Source organism: Varroa destructor, unplaced genomic scaffold (genome assembly GCF_002443255.2).
Source record: "Varroa destructor unplaced genomic scaffold, Vdes_3.0 BEIS01000001.1, whole genome shotgun sequence".
Taxonomy (NCBI): domain Eukaryota; kingdom Metazoa; phylum Arthropoda; class Arachnida; order Mesostigmata; family Varroidae; genus Varroa; species Varroa destructor.
Window position 1 is genome coordinate 76,539,106 of NW_019211454.1, and position 14,470 is coordinate 76,553,575.

Sequence of the window (14,470 nt, forward strand, 5' to 3'; positions counted from 1 at the left end):
GCTTCCAAAACGCACGGACAGTTGCTACTCCTGACGCCATAGCCTACCGCGACATTTATTAGACAGACGACAGGACTAACAAAATTCGTGGGGCGGGAAACATGAATGGCACAAGCAAAGCTTTTAGCATGTCTGCCTTATTTGATATTCGGGTAGGATTTATAGTAGCAGCCACTTTACAGAGCAAAGCAATTAGAGTCATTATTGACACCTTACGAGAGCCAACAATCTTCCCCAACAAGCGCGTCCTTATCACGCCGATGAGCACTCCCTAATAGCTTCATTGGTGCTCTTCTTGTTAGATAAGCAATTCAAGTGATTGCTCTACTGGTTCCTCTGTTTTCCTCTTCGATTGGACCTTAAACAGTTCGTCTCGCCAGCATGCGGATCATTCCATTATTCTTGTAGTCAATATGACGCATACTATGCCGTTTTCATGCGCGTCACTGTGTGCCCATCGGTCCTACTGGCCTGCTCCGTTTCTTTCATCTTTTTTGCAGCAGTATCAGTTGGTATCAAGGTACCAAGATAATATCGTACCCCACTAGGACAACTCGGTTATTGGTGAAGTGCCATTCTATATTGACGAATGTTTGTAACCAAGCAGTACGTGGCTTTTCATCTTAAAACCATCCTGTGCAACTATAATGAATTTGGTGATAGCAACAATTGATAGGAAGTTAGTGTAAACTAACAGTTCGGTAAGCCTAGACCTCGAAGTCACGTGTGTAATTAACTATAGCAGACCGTAAACACATACAGCCTGTTTAACGATGCATCCTGGCTGGTAGATTTAGATGAACTGAATACATGGTTGACACGGACGGCGTACGTAACTGGATTTCCTTGCTGCTGCAAACTTCCTGAGCCATTAGCGACGCTCCCCTTCTTCCCCGCAGGAACCTTTACATATTGTAGCTCCGGGATCTGCTGAATATCATTAATGCTCACCACGTCAAAGTCGCAGATTGCTGGTCCCACAGGCGTAAGCAACGGCCTTTTTTTTCATCATTGTATGCCATTTGCCAAAAAATGTTGCCAAAAAAACACTCCTAAACTCACGGTCGAATTCCTCTCTCTGCATAACATAACGACCTTAATTGACAAAGAGCATGGGAAGGGCTCAAATAAGCTCATAAAGCCGTGAGAACACCAATGGTTCGGCCTGGAGCGGAAGCACCGAAGGCAACTTCTACCATTCGAAATATCAAAGCCTGCCCCTCACAACTTAAACCCGGTCAACTTCTTAGTCTTCTTTCAGCATTCTAATTTGCGACGACCTTTGCGGTCTGGGGCCTTGAAGGTTCTCGATTTTTCGCATGATTGCAAGGGATATAACGCAACGCGCTGATCGTTTGGGTAGTACTGGCTCTAACTAGCATTGTACATTGCCCACTCAAAAAGCATTTATTATAATATCACTTTGTTTCAATACCGAACCTCTACTGTTTATGTTTATTGAAGACACTATTGTGCTAGGGTATAACAGGATTTCGACATAAGGAAGAAGCGAAATTGAGTATTTCCCACGTAGTTACTCAAAGATTCTTTTATCTGTATTTTTGTTTTGAGAGAAACTAACATGGCTTTACCAAGCGGAAGTGCACATCGACAGGACTGAATGAAGTTGTGTAGGACTAAGCTATGCATTTCGATTTTTCTCAGGTACTCGGTTAAACTGGTCGTCGGCTTAAATATAGACATCCGAACTCACAGGTGGGTTATTAGATGTTAAACAATGATCCTCAAGGAATGAGGCTTAATGCACCTTTGTATGCTGTAAATGAAGCATATACATTAGCAATGATATCGTAATTTTTACCGCAAAATGGGTATACTTTTGCTTTCGCCCAGAGTATGCACGCTAAGCGAAATGATAATGCTTATTTTGAGCCTATTTGTGAGCTCAAGTATTCGAAACTTACATTTATGCCAATATAGAGGTAATAGTGTGAAATCTGTTACTGTAATCGCTAGCCTTGGTACATCCACCGTTTTTGGCCCAAAATTCTTATTTTTCTAAAGGGGCTGTAGAAAATGATAGGCCTGGAAGTTTCGACAGTCTAGCTTCTGATATACCAGTCAGTAATTCAGGGAAAAGGCGTCAAATTTGCCGAAAAGAAGATTATGGACTAGTTTTAAAGAATACAATAGATGCGAATATTGTAGTAGACACCGTCATCTTAGTTCTTTGCCTATCTCAGCAACTCGAATCGATATACAATTAACAATAAAAAAGATTTTTTTTTAATCAGTTTTACAAAAATTTCCGCGATTATTAGCTTTCATCTTCCGAATACCAGGCACTGACCCTGTATGTATGTCTGTAAGGGGCCGAATATAAGAAATACAAAATAGCTTGCCTGCCGCTAGCCATTTTGAATATAAAACTTGAAGCTGTTCTCAAATAATCTGGTCGTATTATTAATATTAAGTAAGTAAACCAGAATAAGCCTATCATTTTCAAGCCGGGAAAACGTACTGCTGGCATAGAAATGAGCCAGTCTATACTCAATATTGTCACAACGTGCGGCTACTTGGTATCTGTTAGATACAGGGAAGTAAAACCATATTTAAGCTGACTGATTTGTATCATTTCGCTTTCGATGTAAAATTTTTGATCACACCGAAAACAGCTGTACCTCCCATGCTGAAAATGTGAGGCTGACCAGCAGCAGGAGGACCGAATGTTTGTAGTTATGCATTTGCCGTTGGGCCTACCAACACAATGGCAAAGCCGTTCATGTCAAGGTCATCGATTTCGTCTAAAATTTTTACATAGTTTTCGCTCCCCTATATACTCCAATGGAAAATTTGGCTTCTTAAAGCAACATAACATAACAAGACAACATTCGAAGATAAGAGTAATGGGAGTACCGCATTGGTATAGTATTTTGTTTTCTTATTGTTTTTAACTAGACAACAGAAGCATTAACCAATAAATACCATAACCTGTTGGGCAAATAAAGACGCCGAGTTGCTGACTTTGGCATGCTGTGAAGTTTTAATATGTGTAACTTTGATAGGCTATAGCAACCATCTAATCCCAGCTTTCTAAGGGTGCTTTCACGCCTGAGAGGTAATAAATACCAATTAGGTGCATGAATTAGGGCTGGCGCACCAAAGAAATGCTGTATGGACCACTAAATTTCTGTAAATAGGTCCGTGATCTTATAATTATTAGATTTCCTTTCTTGACCAGCATCAAGACAACAAGAAACCGAGACTTGTTGAGTGTGTCTGGTCGACATGTTCACAGGCGTCTCCGGTTCATTATTCCTTTGTAAGCAAAGTTCCGACAATTAGTGATCCACTCATTTAAATTAACAGAACGAACAATTTACAAATAAACACAAACATTAATTGTCTACTATTACATGTTTTGTGTTCGGAAGAATTGTCACAAGTTATATCTAGATAAATAATAGGGGACCTAGGGTAGAGCTGACGATGGCTGTAACTGTAATAATTATGGAATTCATTCTAACAGTTCCCATGATAGTCACTTTTGCTTCGGTATAGTTCGCAGACCTTTAAGGTAAAAAATGTTGATATGTTGGTTATTTGTCAACTTTAGCCTTAGCGTTGGAACGATCAATAAATGCCAACGATCTAATGACAAAACTGTTCAACAAGGTATGAATTGATTCAAGATATGAAACTATAAGCAAATTTGATCAAATCATCCTACATATTTTATACAGCTGGGGAGAAGGGATTGTTTGAAATAAGTCGTTAGTGTGAAATATTCTTTTCTCGCTGTATGGCGTTGTGTTACGTCGGCATCTGTCTCTTGCATTATACAGTCATTTCTATCCTTGTCTTTCCCGCCTTATGCTGCGTATAATGCTGTAAAGTGTCAAACCACCCCTTTCCCACTACAACACGAAGCTTGCATACGATCGGGTGTAGAGAACTACATCGTTGGAGTATTAAGCCGGGATTCAACAACGTCATTTCGAAGCGGTAGTCGTTCTGGCCAGACTTTTGCACGAACTAAAGTCTGCGTTCAGATCAAAACCTTGGTTCAACAGAAGTGATATATTCAGCCCGAGCTGAAAACTTGCTTCACTCATTGTGTCTAAACTTGACATGTGAGACCCCATATTGTGACTATCATCTTGTGCTCGCAACACAATTTTAAAAATGGTGACGGTGATTGCTAAAGTCTTCTACAAAGGACTTGGATTATAAGCTGTGCGTCTTCTCTGACAGAATTACGTTATAAAGTGCTTTTGTGATTATCTTGTTTCCGTCTCATTCTGGTTATTAAAAAAGTGATTCTTGTATGTTATTTAAAATAATGTCGCTAATTATTTCACGTATGATTCCCGACTCAAAAATTTTTTGGTCACCAGTGGACCCCCGCACGGAGGGGTGGCCTTTCGTAGGCAATCTGCCCTCCCTAGTCATTCTACTTGCCGGTTACTTATATGTGGTCAAAGTGGCAGGTCCTCGCTGGATGAAGGACCGTGTACCTTTCGAAAACCTTAAGCCCTTAATGCGTGTATATAATATTCTAATGGTATTTGCAAATGCTTTTATGCTTCAATACATTCTTCGGCGCACATACCTTGGTGGAGGCTACTCGCTATACTGCCAGGGAATCAACTACGTCGACCGCTCGCCACAAACAATGGAGTTGCTGAACGCCCTCTATTACTATACGTTCGTACGAATAATAGATTTTCTTGACACGATATTTTTTGTGTTGCGGAAAAAGTTTTCTCATGTCAGCTTCTTACACTTGTCACATCACTGTCTGGTTGTTTTTATAGGTTGGTATGGTGCCTTGCACGGTTACGAAGGCCAACCAATGTTAGGGACGTGCATCAACATGTTCATACACATTATTATGTACTCCTACTATTTTCTGGCATCATTCGGGCACCGATTTAAACGTTACCTTGTTTGGAAAAAATACCTTACACAATTACAGTTGATACAGTTTGTGATAGCCATCGGCCATCTCATAGTGCCCGTGTTCGAAAAGCGTTGCAATGTCCCTCTTGACCACGTGGTGGTCGTAATAGGGCCTACGATATTTTTTTTGGCAATGTTCTGTCGCTTCTACGTGCAAACATACGTAAAGAGACAGATTAAATTAACATTTAAGAAAAGATCGATTTTAGAGGGCGAACTAATGAAAGAGTTGCAGTTCATGCCGCCCGCAAAAAATGGTAATATTAGAATTGTTTCTTTCTCAGATGGCAGAGGTTACGCTTCTAAGAAAGGTGATTAATTGGTTATTTGATATGTGACTTCTAGACGGTAACCCATTTAATCGTATGCTTCACGGCATATAAATTCGAATTGGATGAAATATTCTTCGATCTTCAAACACTTATATCCATCATTCTCAATACGACTGACATAGTATATTATTTACCTACATATATTACAAAAAATAAAACATTTTTCTCATATATTCGATAACAATGTGCATAAGATGTACATGCGCTGACGTTGTTAAACGTGTACGTTCCCAAACCGTATTCGTGTACGTTTTTTATGTAATGCTCTTTACTGTTTAAGGTATTTGATATATATATGACAGTAGGACATATTGGGCTTAAAAGTGATTTTACTGCAATGGCCGAAGTCCTTAAAATGTTCATACAGTAATTTGGGAATTTATGTCTTTTTGCCCAAATAGCCAAAGTGCAAATCTGAGGCTACTTCTACTGTGCGAAACAAGTAAAATAGATTTAGCGTTTTTTTTTACCATTCATTTAATTTTTATTAGTACGGCTTAGAAATTTGTTATAATATTACAGTGCCGATAGTTTTTTAGACGATTCTGAAGCATTGGCCAAGATGTAAAAGGCTGCCTTATACAAATAATGGTTGCATTCATATATTCACACAAGTGAGTGAAGTAGTTGGCGCACAATGTGTGGCCTTTTGTAGAACGAGAGTTCACAAACCAAAATGTATAGGATCATAAGCTATGCGCCTTCTGGAATAAAAAAGTATTTATCAGACTTTGTATTTTACTTGTTATAATCTTAAGACTACGGTTATGAAATAAAACATCTTAACTTGATTAAGATTGCTTCTGAGGCTTGACGAAGCGTGCGTTTTGTGTTGGTGGTGGGTTGACATAATTATATGTAGAATATTATAAGAATACATGTTATTATAGTGTCTGCTTTATAATGATGCTCCGACATGGTTATTCAGACAATCTTTAAAGTAGCGGAAAAATACCTATATAATTATTATAAAATGCAGCATTTTCGTAAATGAAAACAGGTTATCGAAGAGTTAAGAATGTAATGTTATAAATAAATTGTGTTCCCATTTATGGGCAATTTCGTAGTTTTCTCATAATATCAATTATTAAATTGTTGAGAGATATATATCTCGATGTAACATATAATATAAAACATTGTGGGGTCTCAGGCGAAGGTGCTGAATAACCCCACATTCTGGTGACGTTTAGCACCATATCGTGGTGCAGCAGCACCTCTAAATTTCTTCATTTTATCTCGAGCTAATTCAATCGAAATACCTAGTTAGATAGTTATGTTTAGTGCCACAATCGTTTGTCAAAACACAGTTAGTTTTAGCGCAGGTCACTTAATTTTGAGCTTTAAAATTAGACAATAAGTGTACTTCAACATTATAAGGCCTAAAATAAAACGGATTCCTTTGTAGATGTTTCATCACAATTGTTTTTTCGTGATTTTCAACTCTCGTTAAAGATGGGCGCAATATTCTTTCACAGGGTGGCAGCACCGTTGACTTGCATGATCGTAGAGAAGTATTGTTAAACTAGGGTGTATTTATAGATATAACTAAAGAAAATTTACACAAATATTTTTTCCTGTAAGTATACACTTGGAATCTTGTCTCATAACCTGACGGAAGATCATATGCATGCAACACGAAGATAAAGCACCGAAGATTATTGCTCGACATAAAATTTATAATTTTACAGGCAATTATGCCTATAAAGTACTGAGAACGCAACTATTTCTATCGATCTGTAAATCCACCCCCACATAATAGTCGTAACATATTGAACGCAGCTGCGAACCAAAACACTTAGACTAGTTTAAGATGTAAGCACAGAGAAGTTTCATAATTCTGATAAAGTCTAAAATTCAATACAATCCTTAAAAACTCGAAAGAAACTGTAAAAACGTTTAGCGGCCGTTTCTCTACGACTAAAAAAAAAGAATAATTTTGGGTCGTTCCATAACCTGATTATTATAGTGACTTTTGCAACACATTGCTTTGTAACTACAAGTCTGATACGTGACATTACTTAATATCGGGGTCATCAAAGCCTTGGTGGAAACCCTCACGGCTCAAAGGCATCTATAATGCATGCGGGCTCCAAACATTTAACAAATCGAAAAGATATTTCTTAAAGGTCAACGTTCTCAATACGAGAAGGATAGGTTGTATTTAACCAGTAGACCATCTTCATTAGGCTTCATCAAAAAATCAAATACTCTTGAGTCACTTTCAGTCCGAATTAGCATTGTCTTTTTTCTTTATCTCTACCCATTAGATTCTTTTTTTTTTTAGAAAGTAGTCAGTTATTCTATTGCAGACCGGCTAGGTTATTATGCTTCTTTACTGTCGTGTTTAAGAAAACCCTGATCTGGCGTAAACTCTTTAATCTGAGCCAAATAGGGGAGTTTTTTTTTGCTCAATATATATTGAAATAAGTCGTTGACTTTAATTAAAAACGAAAGCTCTCCTTGTTTTAATAAGGTATAGATATTGCACAATTATTTTAGACTCACTTTCTGCATAGTACGTGCCGAAATTGACCTCTCTATTTACTTTTCTAATAGTAACGTTCATTTAAAGTTCAATGCCTTACTTATTTAGCAAAAAAACTTCACACTAACAAGCATATACTTGTATAACTAACACAAGACATGAATGATAAGTGCAATAAAATTTTTAATATTCTTAAGAGTTTACTTATTTATATGAGACGGTGAATTATTTGACAGTTGATGCTTATTAATAAATTGTAAAAACGTCAATGTCAACTACCGCCCTTATTTATAGTAATTTCAATGAAAACTATATGATTACAAAAATAGACAAGAACAAATACATTATAATGCAGAACTTCAATTCAAGTTGTACCAATATGTAATAACACCTACGAAGTAAAACTGGGACAATATTGTGTCTCTGACGTAGTTTTTCAGATCCAACAAAGCCGTTTGCTCAACGTTTCGTGCTTTGATCCTTGGCAAACAACAGAATCAAATGTAACAATTGGATTGTACGAAAAGATTAGTATGTCGCTCGTTTCGAACCTTTTTATCATTAAAATAATTAATATATATTTAGTTTCATTTAGTAGTTCAGGTGCATCCTTATCGTAGTTTAATTAAATAAAGTTAAAACCTGTTCCGTTCTTTTAATACTTTAATACATTTCCGAGAATGCTGTATTGAGCTAGTTTGGCATTCGCGGAAATACCGCTGCCCGTATTCTCCCTATAAGTATATTATGTACAGACTTCTTTTCAAAAAGCAAGTCGAAAGAACTTGATCCGAAAACAGAAACTTTTATAAATATAATTTAACTTTATAGAGAAGCAAAACAAGCTTCACATATTGTTTTCTGGCATACAAGGCTGTGTGTCTGAATAACCCTTACTTATATCCTTCGCGTGTTCGTACCTTAAAATTGCCATATTTTATAATACCAGACCAAATGCGAATATGATATTTTTCCCGATGATTTACGGAATGCTTGAACTTATTTTTATACTTCCTAAAAATTAGGGAAAATCATAGCGGTTGGTTAAGATAGGGTTGACGCTGTATAACTATGCGTTTAATATTCCATTTCAAAAAGTGCTTTTTACATATAATCCACATTCTGGCTTAATTTAACATAGAATTTAGCGAACTTGCAGCACGAACTACTATAGTTATCAAGAAAATTTGTTCAGTTAAAATAGATCAGCAGTAAGCAACGACAAAAGCGACCCACTATTACACAATATAGCCTAGCAAATAGCAATAAGAACGACATTATCTCTAGCTTGAATGGGTGGAAGGTATTAGACAACTATATTCAAAGCCAATTCTGAGCCATGTCGTTCAGGATGCTTTGAAACATTCGCAGAGGTTTCGTAAGGTTACAACGTTTTCTACTTATTGTGCAATATTTACAGCGAACTGCGGGAGGTCGTTATTTGTTGGAGGCAGGGTGGCAGGCTAGACATCAGCTAAAATAGAATGTCAATCAATGAAAAGGTCAGTTGGTTGCAAAAAAGCCGTCCTTATTTATTATATGGTATTAGTATTAGAACCGATTGGTAAGAAACCGGTTATTAAACATATTCTTTCTTTATGGGAGAAAATTAAAACATCACTTCTGCGAGCACGAGTCGATCGTACTAAGGCGTTCATATCTGATACCATTTATAGTTTTATCGATTTCAAGCACCAGAAAAAAACACTACGTACACATGGCACATTTCGGAGCTTTTAGCATGATTTTACAAATCTCAACTACGCCTTATGCATAGAGCGTTTAATACACATGATAATTCACACTTTATATTTTCAGATTTCTAACTATCTTTAAAAAAAAGAAAGACTTTACATTACCGCTTTACAGAGAGACAACGATTATTTTTCTTGTTAAATTCCTTAAGAGGGCATGGCATGTGTTTATGTATTCCAAACATCGATTGTTTTTATTATTCCCAAGTGTTTAAAAGGCTAAATGAATTGCAGGCTTCGGGATAATGAGTTGAAAACAGGAAAAAAATAGCGAGTAGACAAAATTTACTATATTTTGTTTGTTTTAATAATTGCCGACTATGTTTCTTAGATTAGCTTTGCCGCCATGCACGCAGTTGCACTATAGGTTCGCAGAATATCATCAAAATCGGCAAAAACAAACTTGCTTGCTCACAAACACTTTGTTATTTGTTCTAGATATCCTATGCTTCCGTAAAGTACAGTTGAGCTAATCACAATTTTAACCAATAATTGGTTTAATAATAGCAGTTAGCAAAGGTACTTTTTTAGTTTTTGCTCTATTAGAAGTCACCGTCGCAGTCCAGAGTATGACTGCAAAACTTTGATGCAAGCTTTTAATTTGGGAGTAAAGTAGTCAGTTTTTGGTTGATGTTATTTTAATCGGTGTCTATGGAAATGTACGTACCTAGCATGTTAAGGCGCCTGCATAAGCCTGTGACCGTAATTTTGCATATATAACATTATACACAAGGACACTGCATATGTACATGATTATATTTCTAAGGACAATTGATGAAAGATAATACTATATGGTCTCATATAAAAAAAAACTACGGAACTTGGATGCGCGCATTTAATAGAGAGAAAATAACAGGCTCTGAACTTCACCTCAGCGACAATCCAGAAGTTCTTTTGCAAGGAAATATGGTTCCTGACGCAAATAATGCAGGTATACATATTCGTTTTACGAATCTTTACCATATAGGTTTAAAGCTATTCGTGTCCAATTAAGCATTTGTCTCAGAGAATACGACATTGCGCCACGCAGCCATTCATACTATACATCGAGATCAAACATCACTGCTCGCGTCTACTCCCCACTTAATTCGTCCGGCGTAGCTCCCGTGGCTTTTAGAGTTCAGCGTCAATCTCCCCCGACTGAATAGACTTACAAGGCTGTTGATTTCGCTACAGAAACCAGAAAACGTCGTATAGCTTCTCTTAAGCCTGCTATTTTGGAAAGTATGCGTGCCAGATTCAGCCCCATCGACCCAAGCGAGCGCAATATAAAGGCTTTGTCCGGGATTTCATCAATAGTACTATGTCATCAGCGTACGCAATCAGCTGCAACTTATCCGGCGTACAAAAGAAATTTGAGCACTCGTGCTAGTCGATGCTCCACAGAGTGGATCCAGGAATCGATTCCTTCGGGACACCCGCAAGAGGCAAGATGTCTCGGTAACACAGAAGCTATTCTAAAGATACGAAGAGGTTATTCTCTTCAAATCGAATGGGATTCCCTACGGGAATATGATTAAAAACGCTTTTAACATCTATCGACATAAAAAAGACGAACATTTCGTTTTGCTTTATTTGTTATACCTTTCGGATAGCACTTATCATCGACCGTCTTTTCCTGAATACATGTTTGTCCTTTGTCCTTTTTTCCTCAATCTTTTGCCCGCGGATTAGAATAATTTCTATTAGCTTAGAAGTTATGATAAGGAGGCATACCGGCCGACACGTTATGACAGCAGCTCTATCTTTAAAAGTTAGGGCAACTTCTACCTTTTCTAACGTTGTAAAAACCTACTTTCTTTAAACAACTTAAGTAAGTTAGAAGGAAGCCTGTCAGATAGTTGCGCTTTAACCTTATCCATTACCATTTGGTATAATATATCTCATGCGTAGCTTCCACTTTTTCTACTGGCTGCCTCCATTTCTCTTCTTGACCCGAATGAGCTTCTTCAAGACTTTATATCGTTAGACACAGGCTTGTGATGTACAATCTCCCTTAAACGATTCCTTCGCTCCATTAGTATTTTGGTGTGGAAGACGGGTTAGATGTGTTAAGAAAATGTTTTAGCTTTTCACACTTTCATGTGCAGAAATTAGGACGGCTCATCCATCGGTTTACCCAATTCACTGTAGGTCCTGTACGTTTCCTTTCCTAAGACAGCTTGGTGGTATGTCACTTGCAGGCTGTTTATGCTGTGCCGGAGGCTACTGTTTGCTATGCAGTCCCTAGGTCTATACTACGACATGAATGTGTAATTTATTGGCGTTTAAGCGGCAGCGGTTGTCGTTTTTGTACGATACCTGGATGACCTGATTTTCCCAAAGGATATGTGCAAATTTTTATCAGCCGGCTATTAAGCCGGTAGAAGTTACCTTTGCTGTTTGTTTTTTTTAGCGCGGTTGTTGCGGTGTAGTCACTTGTGTTATGTTTAACTTGTCAAGATACCTCTTTATAGGGTTGGTGTTGTATTAATTAAACGCATATGACATTCACGTTCGTTTCGCTAATTTGATGCTTCTGCGGCTCAACTTTTTTTACAATAGGCCCCCGTATGCAACTGGATATTAATACTTTGGTCAGGTCTGTGTATGGCAACAAGGTTGAACACTCACTTTGTTGGACAGTCAACGTTTCTGGTGACGCAAATATCCTCGAGCTCTTTTACGCTATCCACTATGCCTGTTTCGTATGTGTTGGTACGTTCAGAATGTCGCATGTCACGCCTGTATCGGGAAAAGGGTGAAATTCTGTTTCTTGTGTTTCACCGACGCTGGGTATCGCATATAGTTTACATTTTGGCTTCTAGCCTAACCTCTCTTTCTGGAACGGTTTTTTGGTGTGATATTCTTACTACATGTCTTCGACCCCACCTTGACTGTGCAGATCTGCCTTTACCTAAACCTGCGAACACTAGTGAAGTAGTTCTCTACCTAACTGATACCTGGACACTGAATTTGTGAGTATTGCTCCCACATTTTCAGTTCTTCTTTTCGCTTGACGAGTGTCTGCATTTGTTTTGCGTATCGAGCCGTTGTCGTTCTCCTTCTGGCAACACATGACGGCTACGTTTTCCGATCGTTGGTTATTCCGTTCTGGTTTTTATCGATTTTTTTCTATTACTCGCATGACTCATCCATAATCAGTATATGCTTACCGGGTTGGCATCAATAGCTTAATTGTTAACTTTTTATGACTTTTTTTTTAAAAGTAACGATCCTCTAACTATTGCGAAGCGAATCCCTGAGACTAATCTGCCTCAGCATTTTTCGCTCACTCTTTCCGCGTGTGCGCTGTTCTTTGTGTCTTGTTCTTGGTGTCTCCTTGGTCATTTTCCGAAACATGTTTAAAATATAGCGTCTCTATAATATCCGTAACGCTGGCACAATGCATCAATGAGCTTTTTTAGCACTGCGCACGGTAGGCTTAATTTATGAGCCCTTAGTCTATTCAGGACTCTAGAATAACTGCCCACTTTTGCGAGTGGTCGCTGTCATCGCTTCTCGGTTGGGGAACGCCTAATCCTTGGCTCGTTATTTTTTTCACTCTTTCTTCTTTATGTTATTTACAGTCACATTAAAATAGTTTATTGCCCATCCATCTTCCATGGGTTTCCGTTTCCTGGTTATTTCTCAGCAGAACATTTGAATACTATTTGACTACTGCTTTAAACAGTCCGCGACGAAAGGGAGCGTAACCTAACAGACCTATCATGGTGTAGCTGTGAAGAGATGTAAGGTCGACCCGGTTCATCCAAATGGATCCTAAATAGACATCTTCGAAAAGGATGAATTATTCAAGTTCTTCTAAAAAAGAAAGGCTCCCCATCAAGCCTCTCGGTTCTGAGAGCCATAAAAGGCTTCGAGGTAGCAAACATAACGGAGAAGTACTGTAGGTCACAGGAAAAAGTGTAAAGCGCATAGGCCATTTGCGTCAGAGAACGCAAAACGGACAAAATCGGCTTAAAGAGACCAAGACCTTTATAAAAAGTACGCAAGAAGTGAAGGCGCTTTAAAACTTATCGGGTAACACGGAATTAGGACTTGAAAAGTTAAGATAAAAGAAGGATATAACATTGTTGAATATAAACGAGAAAAAAGGGCCGATAGTCATAAACAAAAGGGATTCTGGGAAAATGTAACGAGTAATGGAGTAACGAGTGCACAAACCAAAGGCACAACAGGCCATAGAAGAAGAGAACTGGTAAATTGAAAGAGCCCAGGAAGCAAGTAGGAAGTCAAATAGAAATCATTGCTGGGTAAAAAAACATTATACAGGATAGATCACCGAAAAAAAGGTGCGAAGAAGGTTTGTATATGTTAAAAAAATGGCGACGAGACGAAAGTATTGAATTAAATGAATCTGATGAATGAAGCTGTCAAGAGAGTACACACAATAGATCAGAGATCCTTCTGGTACTAACAAATAAGGGGATCCGCTGGAAGATCCCAAGCAGTAAGAGAAAAGCCTGGATATACTGCAAAACCTTCGAGACTCTAAAGATATCAGAGAAGAGAAGAAACCACTGAAGTAAGATCGTTACGTGAAAACTTTAGGGCAGCATAGGTCGTGAAAAACAGCATCATAAGAAACAGAGCGATTAGAGTAGTGCTGATACAGAACGAAAATTCAAGATTTTGCCTGATCAGATTCTAACCCAGCTCTTTTCAGCAGGCGTAAAACTAGGAAGAATTTAGATTAGCGAATCGCCACGTTGGAGGTATTGGGGAACATGTAGGTGGGTGACACAGTAACGAATCTACAAATCTCAATCCAGATGAGATGAGCAACGTGTTAGCGTGGGAAAAATAGGATACGAAGAGGACACAGCGGCAACTATCACGGCAGATGAAATCGGGAGGAAACTCATCTTTAAAAGGTGAAGAAAAGTGGCTCTACTTATTAGAGCATAATTGGATGCTGACAAAATAAAGAAGTAGAATACTACCTACAAAGAACTGTTCTTTAAAACTTAGCA

The 14,470-nt window shown here is 38.1% G+C and overlaps 1 protein-coding gene across 1 annotated transcript; it reads left to right on the forward strand.

The window, feature by feature from the left end:
- Nucleotides 1-1,743: 1,743 nt before the first annotated feature.
- Nucleotides 1,744-6,073, forward strand: LOC111255544 (very long chain fatty acid elongase 7-like). The gene has a single exon (XM_022817619.2). The coding sequence runs from the start codon at nucleotides 4,289-4,291 to the stop codon at nucleotides 5,240-5,242; it is 954 nt and encodes a 317-aa protein (XP_022673354.1). The 5' UTR covers nucleotides 1,744-4,288; the 3' UTR covers nucleotides 5,243-6,073.
- The last annotated feature ends 8,397 nt before the right edge of the window (nucleotides 6,074-14,470 follow it).

Excerpts from the sequence above, each read along its gene's own strand:
- LOC111255544 (XM_022817619.2), top strand. The coding sequence starts at position 4,289 with ATGTTATTTAAAATAATGTCGCTAATTATTTCACGTATGATTCCCGAC.